The 20,143-nt window shown below is 33.4% G+C and overlaps 1 protein-coding gene and 1 long non-coding RNA gene across 2 annotated transcripts; both read right to left on the bottom strand.

The window, feature by feature from the left end:
- Positions 1-12,037: 12,037 nt before the first annotated feature.
- Positions 12,038-12,981, bottom strand: LOC128182293 (uncharacterized). The gene is made up of 4 exons (XM_052850877.1): positions 12,975-12,981; positions 12,706-12,891; positions 12,477-12,586; positions 12,038-12,388 (listed from the first exon to the last, which is right to left on the bottom strand). The coding sequence occupies exons 1-4, from the start codon at positions 12,979-12,981 to the stop codon at positions 12,107-12,109; spliced, it is 585 nt and encodes a 194-aa protein (XP_052706837.1). The 3' UTR covers positions 12,038-12,106.
- Position 12,982: 1 nt separating this feature from the next.
- Positions 12,983-17,024, bottom strand: LOC128180837 (uncharacterized). The gene is made up of 4 exons (XR_008243260.1): positions 16,864-17,024; positions 13,543-13,710; positions 13,152-13,391; positions 12,983-13,070 (listed from the first exon to the last, which is right to left on the bottom strand). It is a non-coding gene; the product is annotated as an uncharacterized LOC128180837 (long non-coding RNA).
- Between the last annotated feature and the right edge of the window lie 3,119 nt (positions 17,025-20,143).

The following is a 20,143-nucleotide window of genomic DNA, read 5'->3' as shown; positions in this document are numbered from 1 at the left end:
CTCTCTCTCTCTCTCTCTCTCTCTCTCTCTCTCTCTCTCTCTCTCTCTCTATATATATATATATATATATATATACACACAGACGGACGGCTGACAATGATCAGAAAAGCTCATGCACTTGAGCTTAATTTCAGCTCAGGTAAGCTAAAACTCAATGAAGCTTAATGAATGTAATGTCCTTGAAAACTGCATGTTGAGATAAGAGATTATTCGTTCATGATCACCACTACAGATACCACGAAATAAAAAAATGCAAACGATATCATATATCACTATGATCATATGTTGATGTCCACAATTCCAAATAAAGGTATTCTTTTTCATCGCGTTAACACAAAATTTTCTTAACATCTTGTATTACGTCTACATTGTTAAAGAAAAATTCAACATTGCTATTGACAGATAATGTTTAAGACTTTCTTCCTCTTGGTTTAAAATACCCTGTAAACTCAGTGATAAAAACCTTCTTTCAACGAAAACACATAGAAAGGAGAACGATACGATATTGTTTGACGTGAAGCTTCATCTTATTCGCAGAAACTGTTTTTCACCGATTTAAAGCTGCTTGGTCCGATTTTTTTTGTTATTACATTATCAATTTTTTTTCTATACAAACAATTTATCTTAGAAAGTTATGGACTTTCTCCTATTTACACCAGCCGAATCAGTCTCCTTTCAAAGTTAAAAATATTCAAAGTAAATAAAAATATTTTCGTTTTGGGCAAACGAAAAAACAAACCAAAATGCATCACGGGAATGTTTAGAAAAGGAAACCGTTTGGTTTCGTCCCCCGAATAATTGTGGTTATTCAACCCGCATGTTTGCATCGATTGTAAAGAAATCAAACTTCAGAACTATTAGCGAACAAAACGTACACATGTTTATTCGTAATTTGTCTGATCATTTCGACCTTTATTTAAAGCGATGTCAAAGTCGTAATACAACCATACCCGTATCGTTGTCAGGGGTGAACTTTAACATGAGGCAAAATAACGCGGTACCCTTTTATGTCATTTGTTTTGTCAGCAAATTTTGTACGTTTTTTTCTTCTCTGAAATTTGGCTTAATTGATTGGGAAAACTACTGCAATGTCTATCATCATACATATACTTAGCAAAACCATCGTTTAAAAGCGTGCATAAAATTTGATATAAAATCGGACCAAGCAGCTTTTTAAAAAAATCTGTTATCTGTCAAGGTAGTTTTTAAAAACCACAAAGGATTCCTGCATTATAGTATGAGTACTTTAGAAAATAAATTTTAGGCAATGTAAATTCTTACAATGACTATTTAATTTTAATAAACTTTTAACCGACGTATGCAAACAGGTGAGCTCAGATTATTTTTATATTTCAAATACATACATTTACAGGTGTCATTCCATTAGACCAAATATTTAAGTTTCAGATAAAGTGATTTATAGGAAAGATTTGGCTTCTTCTCCTCTTACTTCCATTAACATGACCATATAAGGCAACCTGTCTCTGTCGAAAACGTTTTTTCCCGACAGTATTTAAAGAAACGCAGAATATGACAATACCATTTATAGAGAGACTTAACTGAAATTTAATAAAGAAAACTATCATAATGGGAGACGAAGACGGAGATTCGGTTGTAACTTTAGTTATTGACAATGGATCTGGAATGTGCAAGGCCGGTGTAACGAAGAATTTTGACCCGGGTCGAAAATTGACCCCGGGGTCATTTTTCCATGCTAAACACAATACTTTGTTGTGTCTGAAATGGTTCAGTGTTTAGAGCATCCGACAAAACATAACCTTATACATCATGGGATTTTATGTTATTGGTTCGATACCACAGAAATTTTAGGCAATATTTTTTTTTTAATCTTTTGTTAAATATATTAAAAACTGAATATAGTTAGAAATTGTGCTTTTGCAAACTTGAATCAAAACATATTTGAATATATTCAATTGAAAAAAAAATGAATTCAAAATTGTATTTTACGACTAAACTGAATGAGCATTTGCGCTATCTTGTCCCCCCCCCCCCCCCAAACTGTGAATTTTTGAATTTTGTATTCACACCCATCCAGCTAATAACAATTTACAATATGATGACAATTAGCCCGATACTTGTTAACATGTTCTGGATCTCCGCTGTTTTTACATTTGTTTTTAACTAAAGTTGTATTATACATATTAACATGACATGAAATCAAAACGCAATTTTATGATGATAAAGGTTTTCTCCTTATACGTATATATATCTTAAAATACGTATTTTTCTGATACATTGCATTCTGCCAATTCACAATAAATAACTGCATTAGATGTGCCCATTTTAACATCAAGTATGTTTTTACAATATTTGAGATGAATTTTTTTCTATATCTGGGGCAGAATGAAAGCCCCAGACTTCACAACCGTAGTAAGCAATGCTTTCTACATAAGTGTCAAAAAGGGACAAAAGCGTAGTAAAATTAAGACTCATATTACAACATTTCCTTTTCAGTGCAAAAAGCGCCTTCATACAATGTATTGACAATTGTTTTTGCGTAACATGAAATTTGCCATTGTTATTCATCAAAAGTCCGAGATAACAAAAACTGTTCACTACTTCAATTTGTTCACACTTCTGTTCGTAAAATCTCCCCCATTTCTGAAAACCAATATTTTTGTTTTGTTAACATTAGCCGTTAACGACCATTTCTCTTATAATTTTCTAAAGTACTCAACATTGACTGTAAGTCAGCAGCAGACTGAGAAAAAATAACCATTTAACATCAGTAAAAATAAGGAGAGCTCTGGTAATTCAATTGGAGTATTTCCATTGCTTAAAAATTCCATTTCGCAATCATTGACATAGAGGGGGAAAAGGAGAGGGGAAATTATTTCCCCTTGTTAAACACCAAGATCATTCACAATAAAATCTGATAACTTACCATCTAATAAAACACAAGACTTAATATTATTATAAAGTGAACGTAATATCTCCAGAGGTTTACCTCTGATTCCATACATTGAAATTTTATTCCACATTTTAACCCTATCCACTGTGTCAAAGGCACGCTTGGAATCTACGAAGCCGCAATACAATCTACATTTTTTCGAGAGATATTTGTTCACGATTGTTTGTAATGCAAAAATGGCATCAACAGTACTATGAAATGGTCTAAACCCAAACTGTGCGTCTGTGATAAAATCATTTCTCTCGGCCCATGACAAATAATTGGCAGGATCAGTTGTCCCGCCCTTTTTATATATTGGTACAATGAGAGACACGCACAGTATATGTGGGAAAAGACCTGTAGTAAACATAGCATTAAAAATTATTTGTACAAATGGTACCAATATATCCTTGACTTCAATGAATTATTCATTAATTATACCATCCAGTCCATGATTCTTACCTGGTTTTAAAGTCTTTATAATATCTTTTATTTAATTTTAAGATATGTCACTTTCTAATTCTTAAAAAAATTACCTCTTTTTCAACATCGATCATGTCATTTCCCACGGCTGTATGACCAATACAAGAAAGGGATTTGAAATGACTGTGTAAATTCACAAGTGAAACATTTACTTTGTTATATTAAATATTTTCTCTTGATTTTTCGTTCAAATATTTTATATTGCCTTTTATTTGATTTTTAAAATTCATGATTTTCTACAGAAGTCTATGGAATCCGGATAGGGCTATGTAGTTCACTATCGCATCATCGCACCATCGACGTTTGAGTCGATAGTGAGATGGTGCGATAGTGCGATGACGATGATGCGTTAGCTCTATCGCGTTATTATGAGTTCTTTATCGCGTCATCGTCATCGTATTATCGTAGCTCACTAGTATACTGAAATTTAATCTTATTTCGCTCAATATATAAAGCATATGTGTTTGTTAATGAATTTGAATGAGAATTATCATCCCCCCGTTTGATTGCATTCCTTGATCATGTGGTTTTCATTAGTTGCATTGTTTTCTTTGTTTATTTACCTATGATTTAAATATTTATATCGTTAGCAAAAGGGTAAAGCTAATTTGTAATACCTAATCATTAATAGAGAGTCAAGTTTATCAACCTCTCATATAAAATCCGTTCATATATTCACTGCCTGCTGCGTTTTCTCCTTTCAATGGCGCATGCGCAAAAAGTCGATGGCACGATGACGATGACGCGCATAAAGAACTAACGATGACGCGATAGAGCATCGCATCATCGCTATCGCACCATCGTGTCATCGCTATCGCACCATCGCGTTATCGCTATCGTATCATCGCGTCATTGCGCTATCGCTTTATCGTGCCATCGCATTGTAGTGCCATAACATCATCGTCATCGCGCTATCGCACTATCACATCATCGTCATCGCACTATCGCATCATCGTCATCGCACTATCGCACCATCGCACTATCTATTCAAACGGCGATGGTGCGATGATGCGATAGTGAACCACATGGCCTCATATGATGTGAAAAAATGATAACTTAGTTCTGTTTATCAAAAACAATATGATCTTTTTATGGAATCCGGATAGGGCCATGCAGTTCACTATCGCATCATCGCACCATCGCCGTTTGAGTAGATAGTGCGATCGTGCGATAGTGCGATGACGATGATGCGATAGTGCGATGACGATGATGTGATGGTGCGATGGCGCGATGACGATGATGCGATGGCACGACAATGCGATGACGATGGTGCGATGGCACGATAAAGCGATAGCGCAATGACGCGATGATACGATAGCGATAACGCGATGGTGCGATAGCGATGACACGATGGTGCGATAGCGATGATGCGATGCTCTATCGCGTCATCGTTAGTTCTTTATCGCGTCATCGTCATCGTGTCATCGCACCATCGCGCCATCGACATTTTGCGCATGCGCCATTGAAAGGAGAAAAAGCGACAGGCAGTGAATATGTGAACGGATTTTATATGAGAGGTTGATAAACTTGATTCTCTAATAATAATTAGGTATTACAAATTAGCTTTACCCTTTTGCTAACGATATAAATATTTAAATCATAGGTAAATAAATAAAGAAAACAATGCAATTAATGAAAACCACATGACTAAGGCATGGATTCAAATGGGGGGATGATAATTCTCATTCAAATTAATTAACAAACACATAATTATGCTTTATATATTGAGCGAAATAAGATTTAATGTCAGTATACTTGTGAGCTGTTAGATTTGTTAGATTGATAAAGAGTGTGTCTTTAATATTTTTAACCAGTACTTTTTTGTATGACTAACAAGGGAAAAGTGCGTACTCTATATTCGTTGTAATTGTAAGAGTTACCTCCCTTTAAATATTTAATGACTTGTGAACATAATATGAATTATAATATTGCAAAAGTATTATACTTTCATTTAGATTTAGATGGGAATTATGTACAAGTTAATTACTTAATAGATTTTTTTTCTGATGATATATTTGCAGGATTTATATTTATACATCAACAAATACAAACATCTGCATGTTACTTCGTCCGTAATAAATTTGTTTCATCTTAAGTCCTACCCATTGATAATATTTACTAGCATCTCTTCCTCATCAAACGCCATGTTGTGCAATGGCTGCTGGGAATATAATCCTTCTTATGGAAAGTCGATAGAGCGAGGCTACGATAATACGATGACGATGACGCGATAAAGAACTAATACTAACGCGATAGAGCATCGCATCATCGCTATCGCAACATCGTGTCATCGCTATCGCACCATCGCGTTATCGCTATCGTATCATCGCATCATTGCGACATCGCTTTATCGTGCCATCGCACCATTGTCATCGCATTGTCGCGCCATCGCATCATCGTCGTCGCACTATCGCACCATCGCATTATCGTCATCGCACTATCGCATCATTGTCATCGCACTATCGACTCAAACGTCGATGGTGCGATGATGCGATAGTGAACTACATGGCCCTATCCGGATTCCATATCTTTTAGAAGATCAGTGCGAGAATATTAACCCACATTCTAATACTTATTTTTAAATTTATAATAATTTAATGTTCGTTAATGTTAATATTCTTTTATTGAAGTGATTTGTTTGATTAGAATACGAAAAGAGTTACTGTTGAAACACATAGATTCTTTAACATACCAAGGAGATATTGTTCGGCCAGCTCGTTTTTTCAATAACACTGCATGTACTTATCGGAGCATATTTCTTTTTCCGATCTAAAATGTTTACCTAAAGTTGCTGAATATCATATGTTTTTGGAAGGAAAAATGAGTGACAAGGGACCTTCTTCTTGTAACCAATTAAATGATGCTCTGGTATTTGACCTGTATCTTTGGTTAACCCCCACCCCTATCCCCGTTCTAAATACGGTGAATTAGATTCACGAGTGTTAACAAATCATCATACTATCAACAAATTAGAAATTCAGTTCCAGAATTTGTGATATAAAAATATTCTTTTAAAGTGTGTTAAAAGTGTCAATACTAAAAAATGTTGATGTACCTTCATAACCCACTTTGAAATTTGTTTCAAAGTGGGTTAACTTGGTCCAAAATTTAACGCACTTTCAAAAAAAAAAATTCAAAGTGCGTATTTTTTCAAAGTGCGTTGCCACACCGGTTTTGTACCGTACGGGGTAACTTCTGTACTAGGCGATTACTAGGGAATTAGCTATAGCTCAACACTCACTGTATTTTTCACATTTATTCCGGTTAATAACACAATATTATTAAAAGTTTCTCTCCACTCCGTACACATTAAAAAGGGGGGAACTCGTTTATTAAAGCTTCTTGGTCCGATTTTTTTTGTTATTACATTATCAATTTTTTTTCTATACAAACAATTTATCTTAGAAAGTTATGGACCTTCTCCTATTTACACCAGCCGAATCAGTCTCCTTTCAAAGTTAGAAATATTCAAAGTAAATAAAAATAATTTCTTTTTGGGCAAACGAAAAAACAAACCAAAATGCATCCAGGGAATGTTTAGAAAAGGAAACCGTTTGGTTTCGTCCCCCGAATAATTGTGGTTATTCAACCCGCATGTTTGCATCGATTGTAAAGAAATCAAACTTCAGAACTATTAGCGAACAAAACGTACACATGTTTATTCGTAATTTGTCTGATCATTTCGACCTTTATTTAAAGCGATGTCAAAGTCGTAATACAACCATACCCGTATCGTTGTCAGGGGTGAACTTTAACATGAGGCAAAATAACGCGGTACCCTTTTATGTCATTTGTTTTGTCAGCAAATTTTGTACGTATTTTTCTTCTCTGAAATTTGGCTTAATTGACTGGGAAAACTACTGCAATGTCTATTATCATACATATACTTAGCAAAACCATCGTTTAAAAGCGTGCATAAAATTTGATATAAAATCGGACCAAGCAGCTTTAATAACTAGACTTTGACCCGTGCGTTCACGGGTTGACATATTACATATCATATCGAGCATTCACGAAATAGATACACCGACACACCGTATTGTTGACATTTACATAACCAAGCTTTAAGCCTACAACAATGCTATTCATTTCACTACACCCTGCTTAGTTAGAATAATCTAATCGTGTCGACGCAGGCCTTCACGGCAGTTAAAATGCCTCTCATATACCCATTACGTAGCAAAAAAATGCAGAATCAATCCGAAACGATTTTGGAGAGAATAATGAAGCTGCATTGAAAATAGCAGTCAAATTATTCATAACAAACAGTTTTGAGGCTGTAAATACCTTTCATCTAAAAATTTAATTCAGATTAATGAGAAATTCAACACTTTTTCACCGACGTTTTTTACTCGCTTCAAATTTACACATCATGTTGACATTCGGAACTCTCCGGATTTTTCATATTAAATGCACTAAGTTAGAGTTACAATGTATATCCCGTATTTTCTTTGATCAACAGAATATATAGGAAATCTTCAATGGAAGTTTACATGCGCGTATTTGTATTATCGTTTCTGAGTTTATCCATGCAAACATGATATTGTGGAAACATAAACTAAAGAGCCTCCGCGATTTAGCGTGAATCTAATGCGCATGCGCAAGATTGTAAAATCCAGATGATTTCCAGATTTTTTAAAGGAATTTTCGTTGATTATAAATTATTGATAATTGACTGAGAAAAAATAAAAACAAATTGGTAATCTTCAAGTACCAATGATGTTTAAAATAAAGAAAACAAAAGTCAGTGCTCTTCCGATTTCTCAGTGTTTAAGCCCAAAAATTCGAGTCTATTATTTTAATATAATAGTATAGATTCTAACTTAATGTTAACATTATGTGACAGTGAGAGAAAACGTAACGGATTAGACGGACGATTTGTATCTTGACCAATAACATTTAATTATCGAACTCTGACTCTTCACTCTGAATCAGTTGGATTTATACTTAAAACATATACATGTACATGTTTTAAGATTTCCAGTGACCCTCGAAAAAAATTACGTATATAAATCATACAATCGGAGAATATTTCTTTGGTTCTAAATTGGCAGGTAACCGGGTAAACGTTCATTTATGTAATTGCATTAACTCTATAAGTGTCAAACACAGATGTGAGCAGAAACCGTTGTTCTTCAATTCTGTCTTTCAAATAAGTATATTTCCTAAAGCTAGATTTTATTTCTTTGATGTTCTTATTCTTTGTTACAATTAGGGCGTTATTTTACATTCTTCCACATCACAGTCAGGTAAAAATTAATGAAAATTAAGAAGAGTAAATAATGTTAATAAACCAACAAGCTAAAACTATAGAAAATAGTCCATAATGTTTATGGTGATAAAACCCTCTTGTCCCTAAAGGGGATCCGTGAAAAATCAAAGAAGAACCATATAAAATTCATTGTCATAATGAAAGAAACTAAAACAAAGAAAAAAATGCACAAATTAAACGAGTTATTTGAAGAAAAAAGGGGGCAACGTATTAGGTTACAACAACTGAGTATTAAAGGAGAAAAATATATATAACAGAGTGAAGCACCAAAAACATGTAAAAATATAAAATAATATACAATTGTTTTATAAAATATTGTAAATTATGGAAATTATTTAAAGATTGTTCATAATCAGTTTCCAAAACTTCAGTGAAAGTCTTATTTCACAGGTGTTAAGAAAAACAATCACTATCACGTTCTTCATTTATATAGCGAAAATATTTATACGATCGAACACATCCTAGTATATTAACTTACATACTACAGTTAACAGTTTTTATACGGAAGTAAGCGTGCAAGATATCACAGTGTAGTCCCATGTGTCCACGGTAGTAGTGTCAGCTTCCGTAAAGGGATCCATTTGATAAATATCGTTCAAATTCATCATTTAATAATGACATCACACACATTTTAGATAGTCTACTTGAACACCATAACAATAAAATGATTGATATTTGACAAGTACTTTAAGGCGGATGTGTGGCCATTTTGTACATTTGAGGATAAGATTGTAAATATTTCTTGAACTGGCTTGTTTCTGTCCGAAACAGTCCAAAAATATTGCCAAAAGATATAAAAGCAATAAATATGAAGTCCTACTTATATCATTTTGTTTGAAATGTATGCATACAAGAACAGGAAAATGCTTTTTTAATCACGCAGAACAGCTATCGAACTGCGCAGCTTCAGACTTATTTTGAAGATTTAAAAATCTGAAAAAAATATGAAGGGGGTTCATTGGTGTCCTCTCTACAATTCACCATTTGTTGAAAAAAGTTTGAAATTTGCTAATTTAAGTGGTAACTTCGCCTCAAAATAGGGTACCCTATTTTCATCAGTCGGCATGGGATCTAGTATTAGAACAAGATAAATTCAGTCTAAACTTAAAACTTCTGTGTTTATGGAGACACATTGACGTTATATTTTCATAGAAAAAATAAATGTCAATTCAAAACAATCTGTTTTGAAATTGATTTTTATCTCAATATCTGTTCCATGTTTGTTTAATGTGGAATTTGTTAGTTCTCTAAGTATAAAATAAAAAAGATTCTTTTTAGAAGTGGGATAGAGTTCCAAAAAAAAGCGATTGTCTTAAATTAAAACAGTATACATTATATTTCAATGAAAATATACTTGCAATATACCTCCATAGACACAGACAAATATATCTTGTGATTTTTAGGCCCATTTTAAGAATAGGATACCTTACTTTGAGGCAAAATTACCACTTAAATTAGTAAAATTCAAACTTTTTCTCAACAAATGCTTGTAGAGAGGACACCAATGAACGCCCTTCTTATTTTTTCAAAATTTTTAAATCTTCAAAATAAGTCCTTAAATTTGCAGGGTTTGACAGCTGTTCTGAGTGATTAAAAAGGCATTGTCCTGTTCTTGTATGCATACTTTTCAAACAAAATGAAATGTTTGACTTCATGTTTTTTGCTTTTATATATTTTGGCAACATTTTGGCCAGTTTCGGACAAACATGCCAGTTCAAGAAATGTTAACATTCTTATCTTCAAATGTACAAGATGGCCGCACATCCCCCTTAAAATAATTATTAATTCATTTTCTAAATGACACATTAGTACTTTAAGTCACCGTATCACTATTACTGACCTATATTTAACCTTGGAAAATAATGTTCAAGAGTGACAGCATCAGTTTGACTATGTAGATCATTAACTTGTAAATGTAAATGGAAGACAACGAGTAGAACCCCTATCTCAGGGACATGAAATTTACAATTTTGGTTAAAGGCTTTCTGATTTATGAATTCAGTTTTCCTTACATGAGTGGGGGAATAAAGAAGAAAATATCTTAAACATTAAATGCATTTACACTATGCATCAATTTTTGCCCCACTCTAGAATCAAACCACATACTTCAGTGGACATGAACTTTTTGGAACAATTTTGATAGAAGACCTCCCGGTTAACATAATTATGAAGTCATTTTCTCTTATAGATGTGTGAGAGTGGAAAGAAGATTTTTAAACATTATTAGTATTAACACTATATGATCATATTGCCCCCGCTACAGCCTGAACCCGTGATCGAGGGGCCATGAATTTCACAATTTAGGTAGAGGAGCTCGTGGACATCATAACCATAAATGTAGATTTTTCTGAGATCATACATTTTACTTTATGGCTATAACGGTCCCGTCCTACGGCACAACGCCCTGTCCCAGGGGTCATGAATTTCAGTATATAGGTAAAAGACTTCAAGGACACCATAACTATGCATTTAGTTTTTAACAAATATATATGGGAGTAGAGAACAAGATTTTGATACAATTTTACTTTATGGCCAAATTGTTCCTTCTCTGGAGCCTGAACCCCTGACCCAGGGAGAATGATATTCAAAATTTCGGTAGGGGGCTTCATCGACATCATAAACATGCATTAAGTTTTTTCCTCACTTGTGTGGGAGTAGAGAAGAAGGTTTTTTTTTTAATTTGGCTTTTTGCTTATTTGGCAACGCCCGTGGCGCCCCTGAGGTGGGAGAGCTATGAATTTTTTTTACAATTCAGATTTCCCTAACAATAGAAAAGCTTCACATAACAATTAGTAACAATTGGCTTTGTAATTTTCAAGAAAAAAGTTTAAAATGTAAAATTGTTAACGTAAAATATAAAGCGTAATGAAAGTCATGTTCTTATAAACTACCAGTTAAGGCAAGTTTAGATAAGAAGTTATTCATTTATGATCACCGCAAAAGATACCATGAAATAAAAATTGCAAACAATTTTATATATCCCCATGATCATGTTTGCAATCATTATGACAGTTAATATTTAAGATATTCACTCTCTCGATTTTAAACAATACCCTTTGAACTCACTAATAAAAACCTTCTTTCCACGAAAATACATAAAGAGCAGGACGAATTGGATCTTGATTGATTTGAAACTTTATCTTTTTCGCAGAAATTGTGTTTCTCCATTTTTTCTATGAATTCAGTTTTTATCAAAGTAATACAATAAGTTATTAAACGTAACAACTATGTTAAATTTTATCGTTTGAATAATGTTTTCAATAAAATCCTTTGCTATAGATCATTTTATTTTCTATTTCCATACCGAGTAAATCATACTACTACAGTTTATAATCGAATATACTCTGCTGATTTTATAAAAAGTGTGCCTTTAATAGGAGCGCTTTTAATAAAAATAACAATCATTTATAATCGTTGCATGTAGCATATGATATCATGTGCTACTCGGCGCGCCCATGTTGTTCAAGTTTTATTTTCAGCTCAGTATAAAAGTCGTTTGTTACTATTTTACGACGATTGAGGGCGTTTGTGGTATTTGTCTTATTGAATGTTTCTGTGAGTTTCTCACTGGCCTCCCACAGCTTTTTGGCTAGTCCTTTGTCGTACACAGAGACAGGTAACGACGTATGGTCCATGGGCTGACCGTTACTGTAACACTCACCCGTCTGTACAGAGTCGTCCAGGGCACAGAACAGCACAGACAGAGCACCCTCTGTCGCCGACTGTTAACAAAAAAAATTTAATCAGGTTAAATTTAACAAATGGAACATTTTTTTCAACAGTTTTTTTTATGACCAGCCATTACAATACCTTTAGTCCTTGTCCCTTACGGAGAGACTGACAAAGAAGAAATAGCCATGAAATGTCTCGGTAAAGGTCGATATCTACCAATCCAGTGTTTACATAGGAAACAACAATACCTGTTATAAAATAAACATGGAGTGGCAATTATGGACAGTAGCAAGTATTGAAAACTTCATTTGAATTTCAATAAAATAACAATTTTATAAGAGAAAAAAATTGTTATCGTCATTGATACCTGAATTTTTAGTTCGTTTTGCAAGCTCTTTGGTAAATATCATCAGTGCTACTTTGGATTCGTAAAATCTTGAAAAATCGAAAGACTTCTCTGCTTTAAGATTCTCACAGTCCACTTCAGTAAACCTACATTTAGGTAGTACGGAGCCAACATTTACAATTCGCCCTTTGCACTTTTTCAGCAAATCTATAGAAAAAAAATAATTGGTTTTGTTCTTTAATTTAGATTTTTTTTCTAATGTGTTAAAAATGCTACAGTGAATTGTGTACTTAACATGCCTTGCATCGAAGTTGTCAGCAAAAACGGTCCAAGATAGTTGGCGGAAAAAATCAATTCAATACCCTCTGTCATCGTTTTCTGAATGGCTGAAAACATCGTTTTGTTTAGAAAAATCGTTTATGTTATCAATGAAGTTATAAAAGATAAAATTTACATTTCTTACTTACTAATCATTTCTTTATTATTTATGAGAATGTCTAGCTTCTTTTCGTGTTCTTTGAACCACGCCACAAAATACCGAACCGATGATATCATAGTGACATCAAGATGTTGGACCACAACATCTGTGTTTCCTGTTCTTTGAACAATGTTTTGTCGAGCTTTCCTTCCTTTGTTGTCATCTGCACACGCCATAATGACTCGCGCTTTTTTCTTCACCAGCTCAAGTGCGATTTGAAACCCTCTTCCTACAATTGTGACGAAATGTCAAATAATTTCAGTTCTATTGAAACCAAGTGAACTTGATTTTGTCCGACTTGCTTTCAGTTGTAAAGGTTTTATTTAACTCATCTACATTGAAAAAAAACTGATGTTGCTGATATAAAATCATTTATATACCTTGCTCTGCTCCAGTGACGATAATTGTTTTACCCTCCAGTGACTTTGAAACCGTGATATTGTAGTTTTTCCTACCGAGTGCTAAGTATACCAGTAAGGCGACAAAAGCAACGGTTAAAATCACACCGATACACATCATGTCGCAATTTCGTTGAATAATTTTTGTTGCTGTTAAAAGCAAAAAAAAAAAAAGATTATAAAATGTTATTATCGTCAACTGTCGGTAATTCAAAACATTTGGAAAAATATCTTATAAACAGACAGGGAGATATTTTCCTTCAAAACAACGTTTCAGTTTTTGAGTAGATGTATACTTGGGAAATAAAGTACGAGTTTTCGTGAATGTTGCAGAATAACCTCCGAGGTCGAGAAATGTTGTTTTGAAATATAAAAGCCTCGGCAATATTTCGAGACCGAGGAGGTTATCCTGCAACATTCACGATAACAAGAACTTTATTTCTATTCTACTAACAGCCCAGTATTTCTACAGATCGTTTCTCCTATAGAGAGACGATCTAGGTCATTTTGACGGCTGTTCCGTGTAACCCCAATTGTTTTGTTAGTAATGTTTACATGCGTATCGATCAAAGGAATCACATGCAGACGACAGGATTTTTCTTTGGATTTTTAATTCTTTTTACTTATTTATAATATATCTTTGAATCATGTTCTTAATATTTTAAGGGCAATTTTTAAAATACGATTATTATTACTACAAGTTATATATTTTATGTAAAAACACGCAGTGAAAATGTGCTAGGGATGTGCTAGGAACAGCCGCATTGATATCTTAAAAATAAACATTTGAGGCAATACACATCGTTTTGGCTGGAACTAACATGTGAAATTGACATAGTTTTAAAACTTCTTATGGTTTTAAGTTGTACTTTCATGGTCAGTGCGAGACACATAGGTATTTCTCATCTGATAATTTACTGATGACGTTCGTCGTATATTGGAGAATACTGTCCGCGGCATCTCTTTGATCTCGGCAATAACTGTATTAGAATATCCAAGAACCTTAATAATGTTAACGCTAAGTTGTTCAATCCGTGACATCGGAGTAAGGGGCCTGGTCGGGTTAAAAATTCAAACATATCAATATAAGGGGATAAGCTTCTTCAGTGCTACAATATACGATATAACCACTTAACAAACATCCTGACATAATGGACATTCTAAACTGTTTATGCAAAGCCTTTCAAGAACTGGGATCCCAAAAGGGGTTTAACAACATTTAACGTATACATTTGTTTGAAGAAAAAAACCATATTCATTTTTAACAAAATATACACTAAAATCGTAAATGCAAATTTGTTGAAACTATATACGAAGAATACGATTCAATAATGTTCTCTTTCCCAATAACACCAAATTTAACATATAAATACCGGTGTTTTTTAACAGCTTTTCCACCATAGTTGCCCCCCCCCGGCAAAATCTGCCATTTAGAAGTAATTCTCCACAGGGAGAAAGCTATTATACACATGTAGTAGACTTTCCCACATAGTAGGATTTATCCCCCGCGCTTTGGGCTCAGATTTCATAAAAAGATTTACAAAAAGCCAATTGGTGATAGAAGTCAAAATTCAAATCAATGATTTGTAAATCCGAAGGTTGCATAAACCTGTGTAAACATGTGCACATGTGATATTAACTTAGTTTATATTGAAAATATAGAACTTAACTGGCGTAGTCTTTGATAAATCTGTAAGGTATCATGGCATATTATGCATCCACATGCTATGTTCTGAATTTGTACGTTAGTAATGTCTCAACAAATCAAGTCGTACGTCTTGTCTGGGCCATATATCTACTCTGGAGAATCATTGGAAGTATCTACGTTATACAATGATCGTTCATGACTTGCTTTTTCACTCTGATATGTTAACGATAATTAAGCAGTACATTCTATTTTTCAATCAAAATACGTTTTCTGAGTTTGAGTTTGGTATAATTGCCACACCTTTCACATAGTTCTGTGTTACGTACAATGCAAGTTGCTTCGTCACAAAAAAGACACAAACTCATTCACAAAGTTCTAACAAGCCATCATAATTTCTTTAAGATACATAACTACATGTATACAAAAGAGGTAACATCTTTATTTATTAAAAATAAATTGTAAGACTTACAGACAAAAACTTCATCAGACAAGCCCCCTTTTGAAATGTAAAAATGCGGAAATACATTTATCATCCATTAATGTATCTCCTCTCATTAAATGATTTTTTTTGAAATTAAAAAAATTGACATTAAAATTAAAATACGTACTCAAAAGTACACCTTTACCATTTTTTAAAACCTTACCTAGCGGAGCCACAAAAACAGTTTTTAATCCCATCATTACACACTGTCTCCAGATATCAAAAATTAGAAAGGAAAGTTTTTAAAATGAAAACAATTACTGTCTTTATCTAAAATACTCAGTATATTGATTTCAGGGAATAAAAAGGGGAATCAAATTTTGTAACTTTTTTACTTTTTTTTTCAAAAGATACATATCAAATTAGGGATTTGTCAAGCGGTATAGCGAGAGGAGCTAAACATTCATTACCTTTCATTTTGAGTGATCAATGCCATATCAGATATTGCGAAATATTGTCATGAATGGCCCGCCATGACGGGAATGATGTAAGAAAGAGGGAAACGATACTATATAGTAGGCTTTCCGGTGGTGGGGGGGGGGGTTAAAAAAAAGGAGGAAATGATACTATATAGCCAGCTTTCCATGGAAGAAAATCTACACTATAGTCAATTTTTCCCGGGGGGGGGGGGTAGGTAGCACTGATACACTGTATCTAGAAAAAATAAGATTCTTTTCAATCAACTTATATGACTGTAATTTTTACACTACTATGCAATTTAATTTTCTTTATGTACTGCATTCTATTCCCACAATGCCTCGCTCACCTGAGTCCAGTGTTTAAACATAAAAAAAGACAGATTGGCTATGTGAGTTTTGCCTCAATATAAAATAAAATCCGTACGAAACATTTTTAGATACCTGAAATCTAGATAAAGGTCAATAACTTAAAGAACCTTTATTTTTGTCGAAGAAAATGCGGTTACTAGACCTTTATTAATATTTCCTTGCAGGTATTCTTTATCTTTCACAATATTGGTTCGTTCTCATTTATTTTTTATAATACCCATAATATATGGGTCCCATAAAAATGATATTACAAATATGATTTATAACTTCATTCTTAAAAATGTTACTCAGCTGATACTAGTATTACTTTTAAATTAAACAAATTTAAAATAGATTTATGCAAAAAAAGAAAAAATAGAAGTATGAAAATAAAAAAAAAAACTTACAAATTGAGACACGTGCAGTTGTGAGACCATAACAATCAAAAGTTGTATCATTCCGTATATTTATACCTACATTTTAAATGAGTGTGAAAGCTAATATGATCTTTCTTTTCTGAGAATGCAGTTATCTAAAAGAAATAAAGATGTACCTAAAGGAAGAGGTATCAAGGTCATGTCCTTGAAATCTGGCAGTGTCTTCTATAATAAGGCTATTGGTGGTTGAATCTGAAAAAAGCTACACCCATAGAAAGTATAGAAACTGCAAAAATTCATAAGTCTCGTAAATTTTCGAAGAAAATGAATAAAAGGCAGAAGAAATCCGATACTTATCACCCGCGAATAGAGGCTCTTGTTTCGTAAAATTTGTGGTTTCAGTATCATTTACTTTGTACTGATTTATACAAACTTTGCTCTGCAATTAAGTAATGCAATTCTTATTAGGGTCTTCCGTTTCCAACGGAAGACCCTCTTGTTTTTCTTTGGTTTCTTTTTATTATTATTAGGGTCTTCCGTTTTCAACGGAAGACCCTCTTGTTATTCTATTGGTTTTTTTTTAAGGTCTTCCGTTTCCAACGGAAGACCTTATTGTTTTTCTTCGGGTTTTTTTTCTCATTCTTCTCCTTTTTTTTCTTACCGATTTTGTGTCAGCGATTACTCAGAAACTCTTTGATCAATTTTGATAAAATTTTCAGATCTTATTGATATTAATTTAAACTTGATCGGAAATTTTTTTGGTTGATGACGTCATTTCCGTTTTTGAAATATCGACGTTTTCTTGATTTTCAGAGGGACGGCTTGTCCAAGAGAGTTATGAAAAACTATAAAAGATATTTAGTTCAAATTTTCAGGAATGATAGACAAAAGATTGTAGATATGTAATAAGGCATTAATCACTTTCAGGCACAAAAGGCGCTAAAGCTCGGTAGGGCTCGAAAAATGAGATTAAAAAAGTGTTGTGATTTTGCCTGGTTTTCTTAGATTATCTTTTTTCTCACAAATATTTTGTTAAGACATGTAGAAGAAAATTTATATTTACAAGATCTTTTCTTTGACATCTAGAAAAAGGGGCTGGCCCCTCAAATTAAGGGCCTAGAACCCTTCAAAGTTTTCACTTTATAACTCAAAATTGGTTAAGATTTCAATATGGCTGTCGCTGCAAAAGTTGTTCATTATGATCTTATTAATGTCGTAACAATACTATTTTGTTCGGGTATTGCGTAATATGAGTGTAAAAAGCCAGACTTGTTACCATGTATTTGTGTTTTATTTGGCAAATAAACGGGGTATTTGTGCGTATAACTGACATAAAGGATACCAGTTTATATACGGAAAGTGTTTAAACATTTTATTTATTTTCTAGTGAAACACATTATGGATGAAAGAACTGTTTCTATGCAATTCATTTGAGTCGCATTTTAAATCTAGCTGTATTCCGAGCTGTGTATGTGAACAGTTACGTATCCACCCTTGCCCGCAGCCGAGGAAGTAGGTCACGACTGGACTAGCGAGCGGGTCTGCCGTTATCAAATACACAAGATTTGTGTCTTTCTGTAATGCACACATGAATTTTTATATGTAGCTGCAAACACAAAACTTCCGATTTTAGTGATTTTAATAGAAAATAAAAAAAGATTATACCTTTACCTACTACCATAGACAGTGTACTAGCTTGCATTCGGAAAGTGTTGAAACATTTCAATTCTTTTCAGGGGAAACACATTATGGGTAAAAGAATTACTTCTATGCAATGTATTTGAGTCGCATTTAAAATCTAGCTAGCTGTTTTCCGAGCTTCATGTGTGTAAACAATTATACGTATCCGATCCTTGCCCGCGGCCGAGGAAATGGGTAGCGGCTGGACTAGCGAGCGGTCTACCGTTATCCAATACACAAGATATGCGCCTTACTGTAATACACACACGGGTTTATTTATTTTGCTGCAAACACAAAGAATTCAGATTTAAACGATATTAAAGAGTGAATGGAAAAAGATTATACCATTACCTACGAAGTATTGCTTTTTTGCTCTCGTAATAAAAAAAAATAGATTGTATGACTGTCATTGAACAAGGGGCGTTCTTTGTGATCTTGTTTATGTCATGAAATAGTTTTATTGTTGGAAAATAAAATTTAGTTATCAAACTGCAAACATTTCAAACCCACCACGTTGAGTGTACATTTTCATCACACGGGCCAAGGAGAAGCCGCGCTAGTGGACAGCCGATTCGCTGTAGGACACATGCTTCTCGTGTTTATACGTTATCACACATTTCAATGCTCTTTGATTCGTTGTTATTTTCATTTCCAATGATATCGGTTAACGATGCATCAAACCATTGATTTAAATCATAGTTCGTAAAATAAAGGAAAAAATCTGCCATCAATTAATATAATACGTTTTACAGTCGTACGATTTGAAATGTAAATGAATTCACCTGTTTCTATTTGTGACATTTTGCTGCTGAGAATTAAATGCATTACACTACCAATTTCAACAAAATATTGGCGATATTCACATAAGTATCTGTAATCTATGATAATGTGATTCTTCATTTGTCTAACAAAGTATTAGAATTTTTTATGAGTTGAGAGAGAGAGAGAGAGAGAGAGAGAGAGAGAGAGAGAGAGAGAGAGTTAAGCAGGATGTAGTAAGTAAAAGTTCAAATATATTTAAAAAGCGTTTGAGATAAGGCAGCTTAAGAAGTACAATTTTACATGCTTGCGGTAGGTGCGGGCACGTTAAAACTAACCATTTTATAGAAGTTGAAAAATTATTTACATTCAGGCCGTAAAATAATAAGGGTCACAATATTGGTATAATAACCTCTTCTCAATGGTGGTCAGATTCATTAAAAAGCATACTCATTGCTGATTTTATTAATTTATAATTAATCAAATTTTATTTTTTTTTTTTTGATTCTGAAAGAATATGTGAGTTATAAAAAGTTTATGTACATGTGCATTCATTGTAAATATTTTGATTGTATTCGGATAGTTAAAAATCGAGTAGAGAACACATGGTTAAAAATACTACTTAGTAGATTAATTATCTAATACAAATCGAATGGGCTTTAAAATTTGCATATTCAAGCACACTTAAATAGTTAATACATAAATTATATATATATATATTAATAAAACCGTCTGTATGCTGTATTATGTATTTGCTGTCTGATTAGGACTATTTTTCCCAAAAAAGAAGCGCTCGGCAATCGCGTAATTTTTTAAACGTTCTGTAAAGTACAACACCTGATTGGAGTACATGCTTATATATGTTTTTTTT

This window comes from Crassostrea angulata, chromosome 4, assembly GCF_025612915.1.
Source record: "Crassostrea angulata isolate pt1a10 chromosome 4, ASM2561291v2, whole genome shotgun sequence".
NCBI lineage: Eukaryota > Metazoa > Mollusca > Bivalvia > Ostreida > Ostreidae > Magallana > Magallana angulata.
The sequence above is the reverse complement of the archived record's forward strand: the minus strand, read 5'-3'. Positions and strand labels throughout refer to the sequence as shown.

What these genes read in the sequence shown, in the direction of transcription:
- LOC128182293 (XM_052850877.1), bottom strand. An exon ending in AAAACGAACTAAAAATTCAG is followed by an intron (nt 12,587 to 12,705) that starts GTATCAATGACG and finishes ATTTTATAACAG; the next exon opens with GTATTGTTGTTTCCTATGTA. An exon ending in GTAAGGGACAAGGACTAAAG is followed by an intron (nt 12,389 to 12,476) that starts GTATTGTAATGG and finishes TTTTGTTAACAG; the next exon opens with TCGGCGACAGAGGGTGCTCT.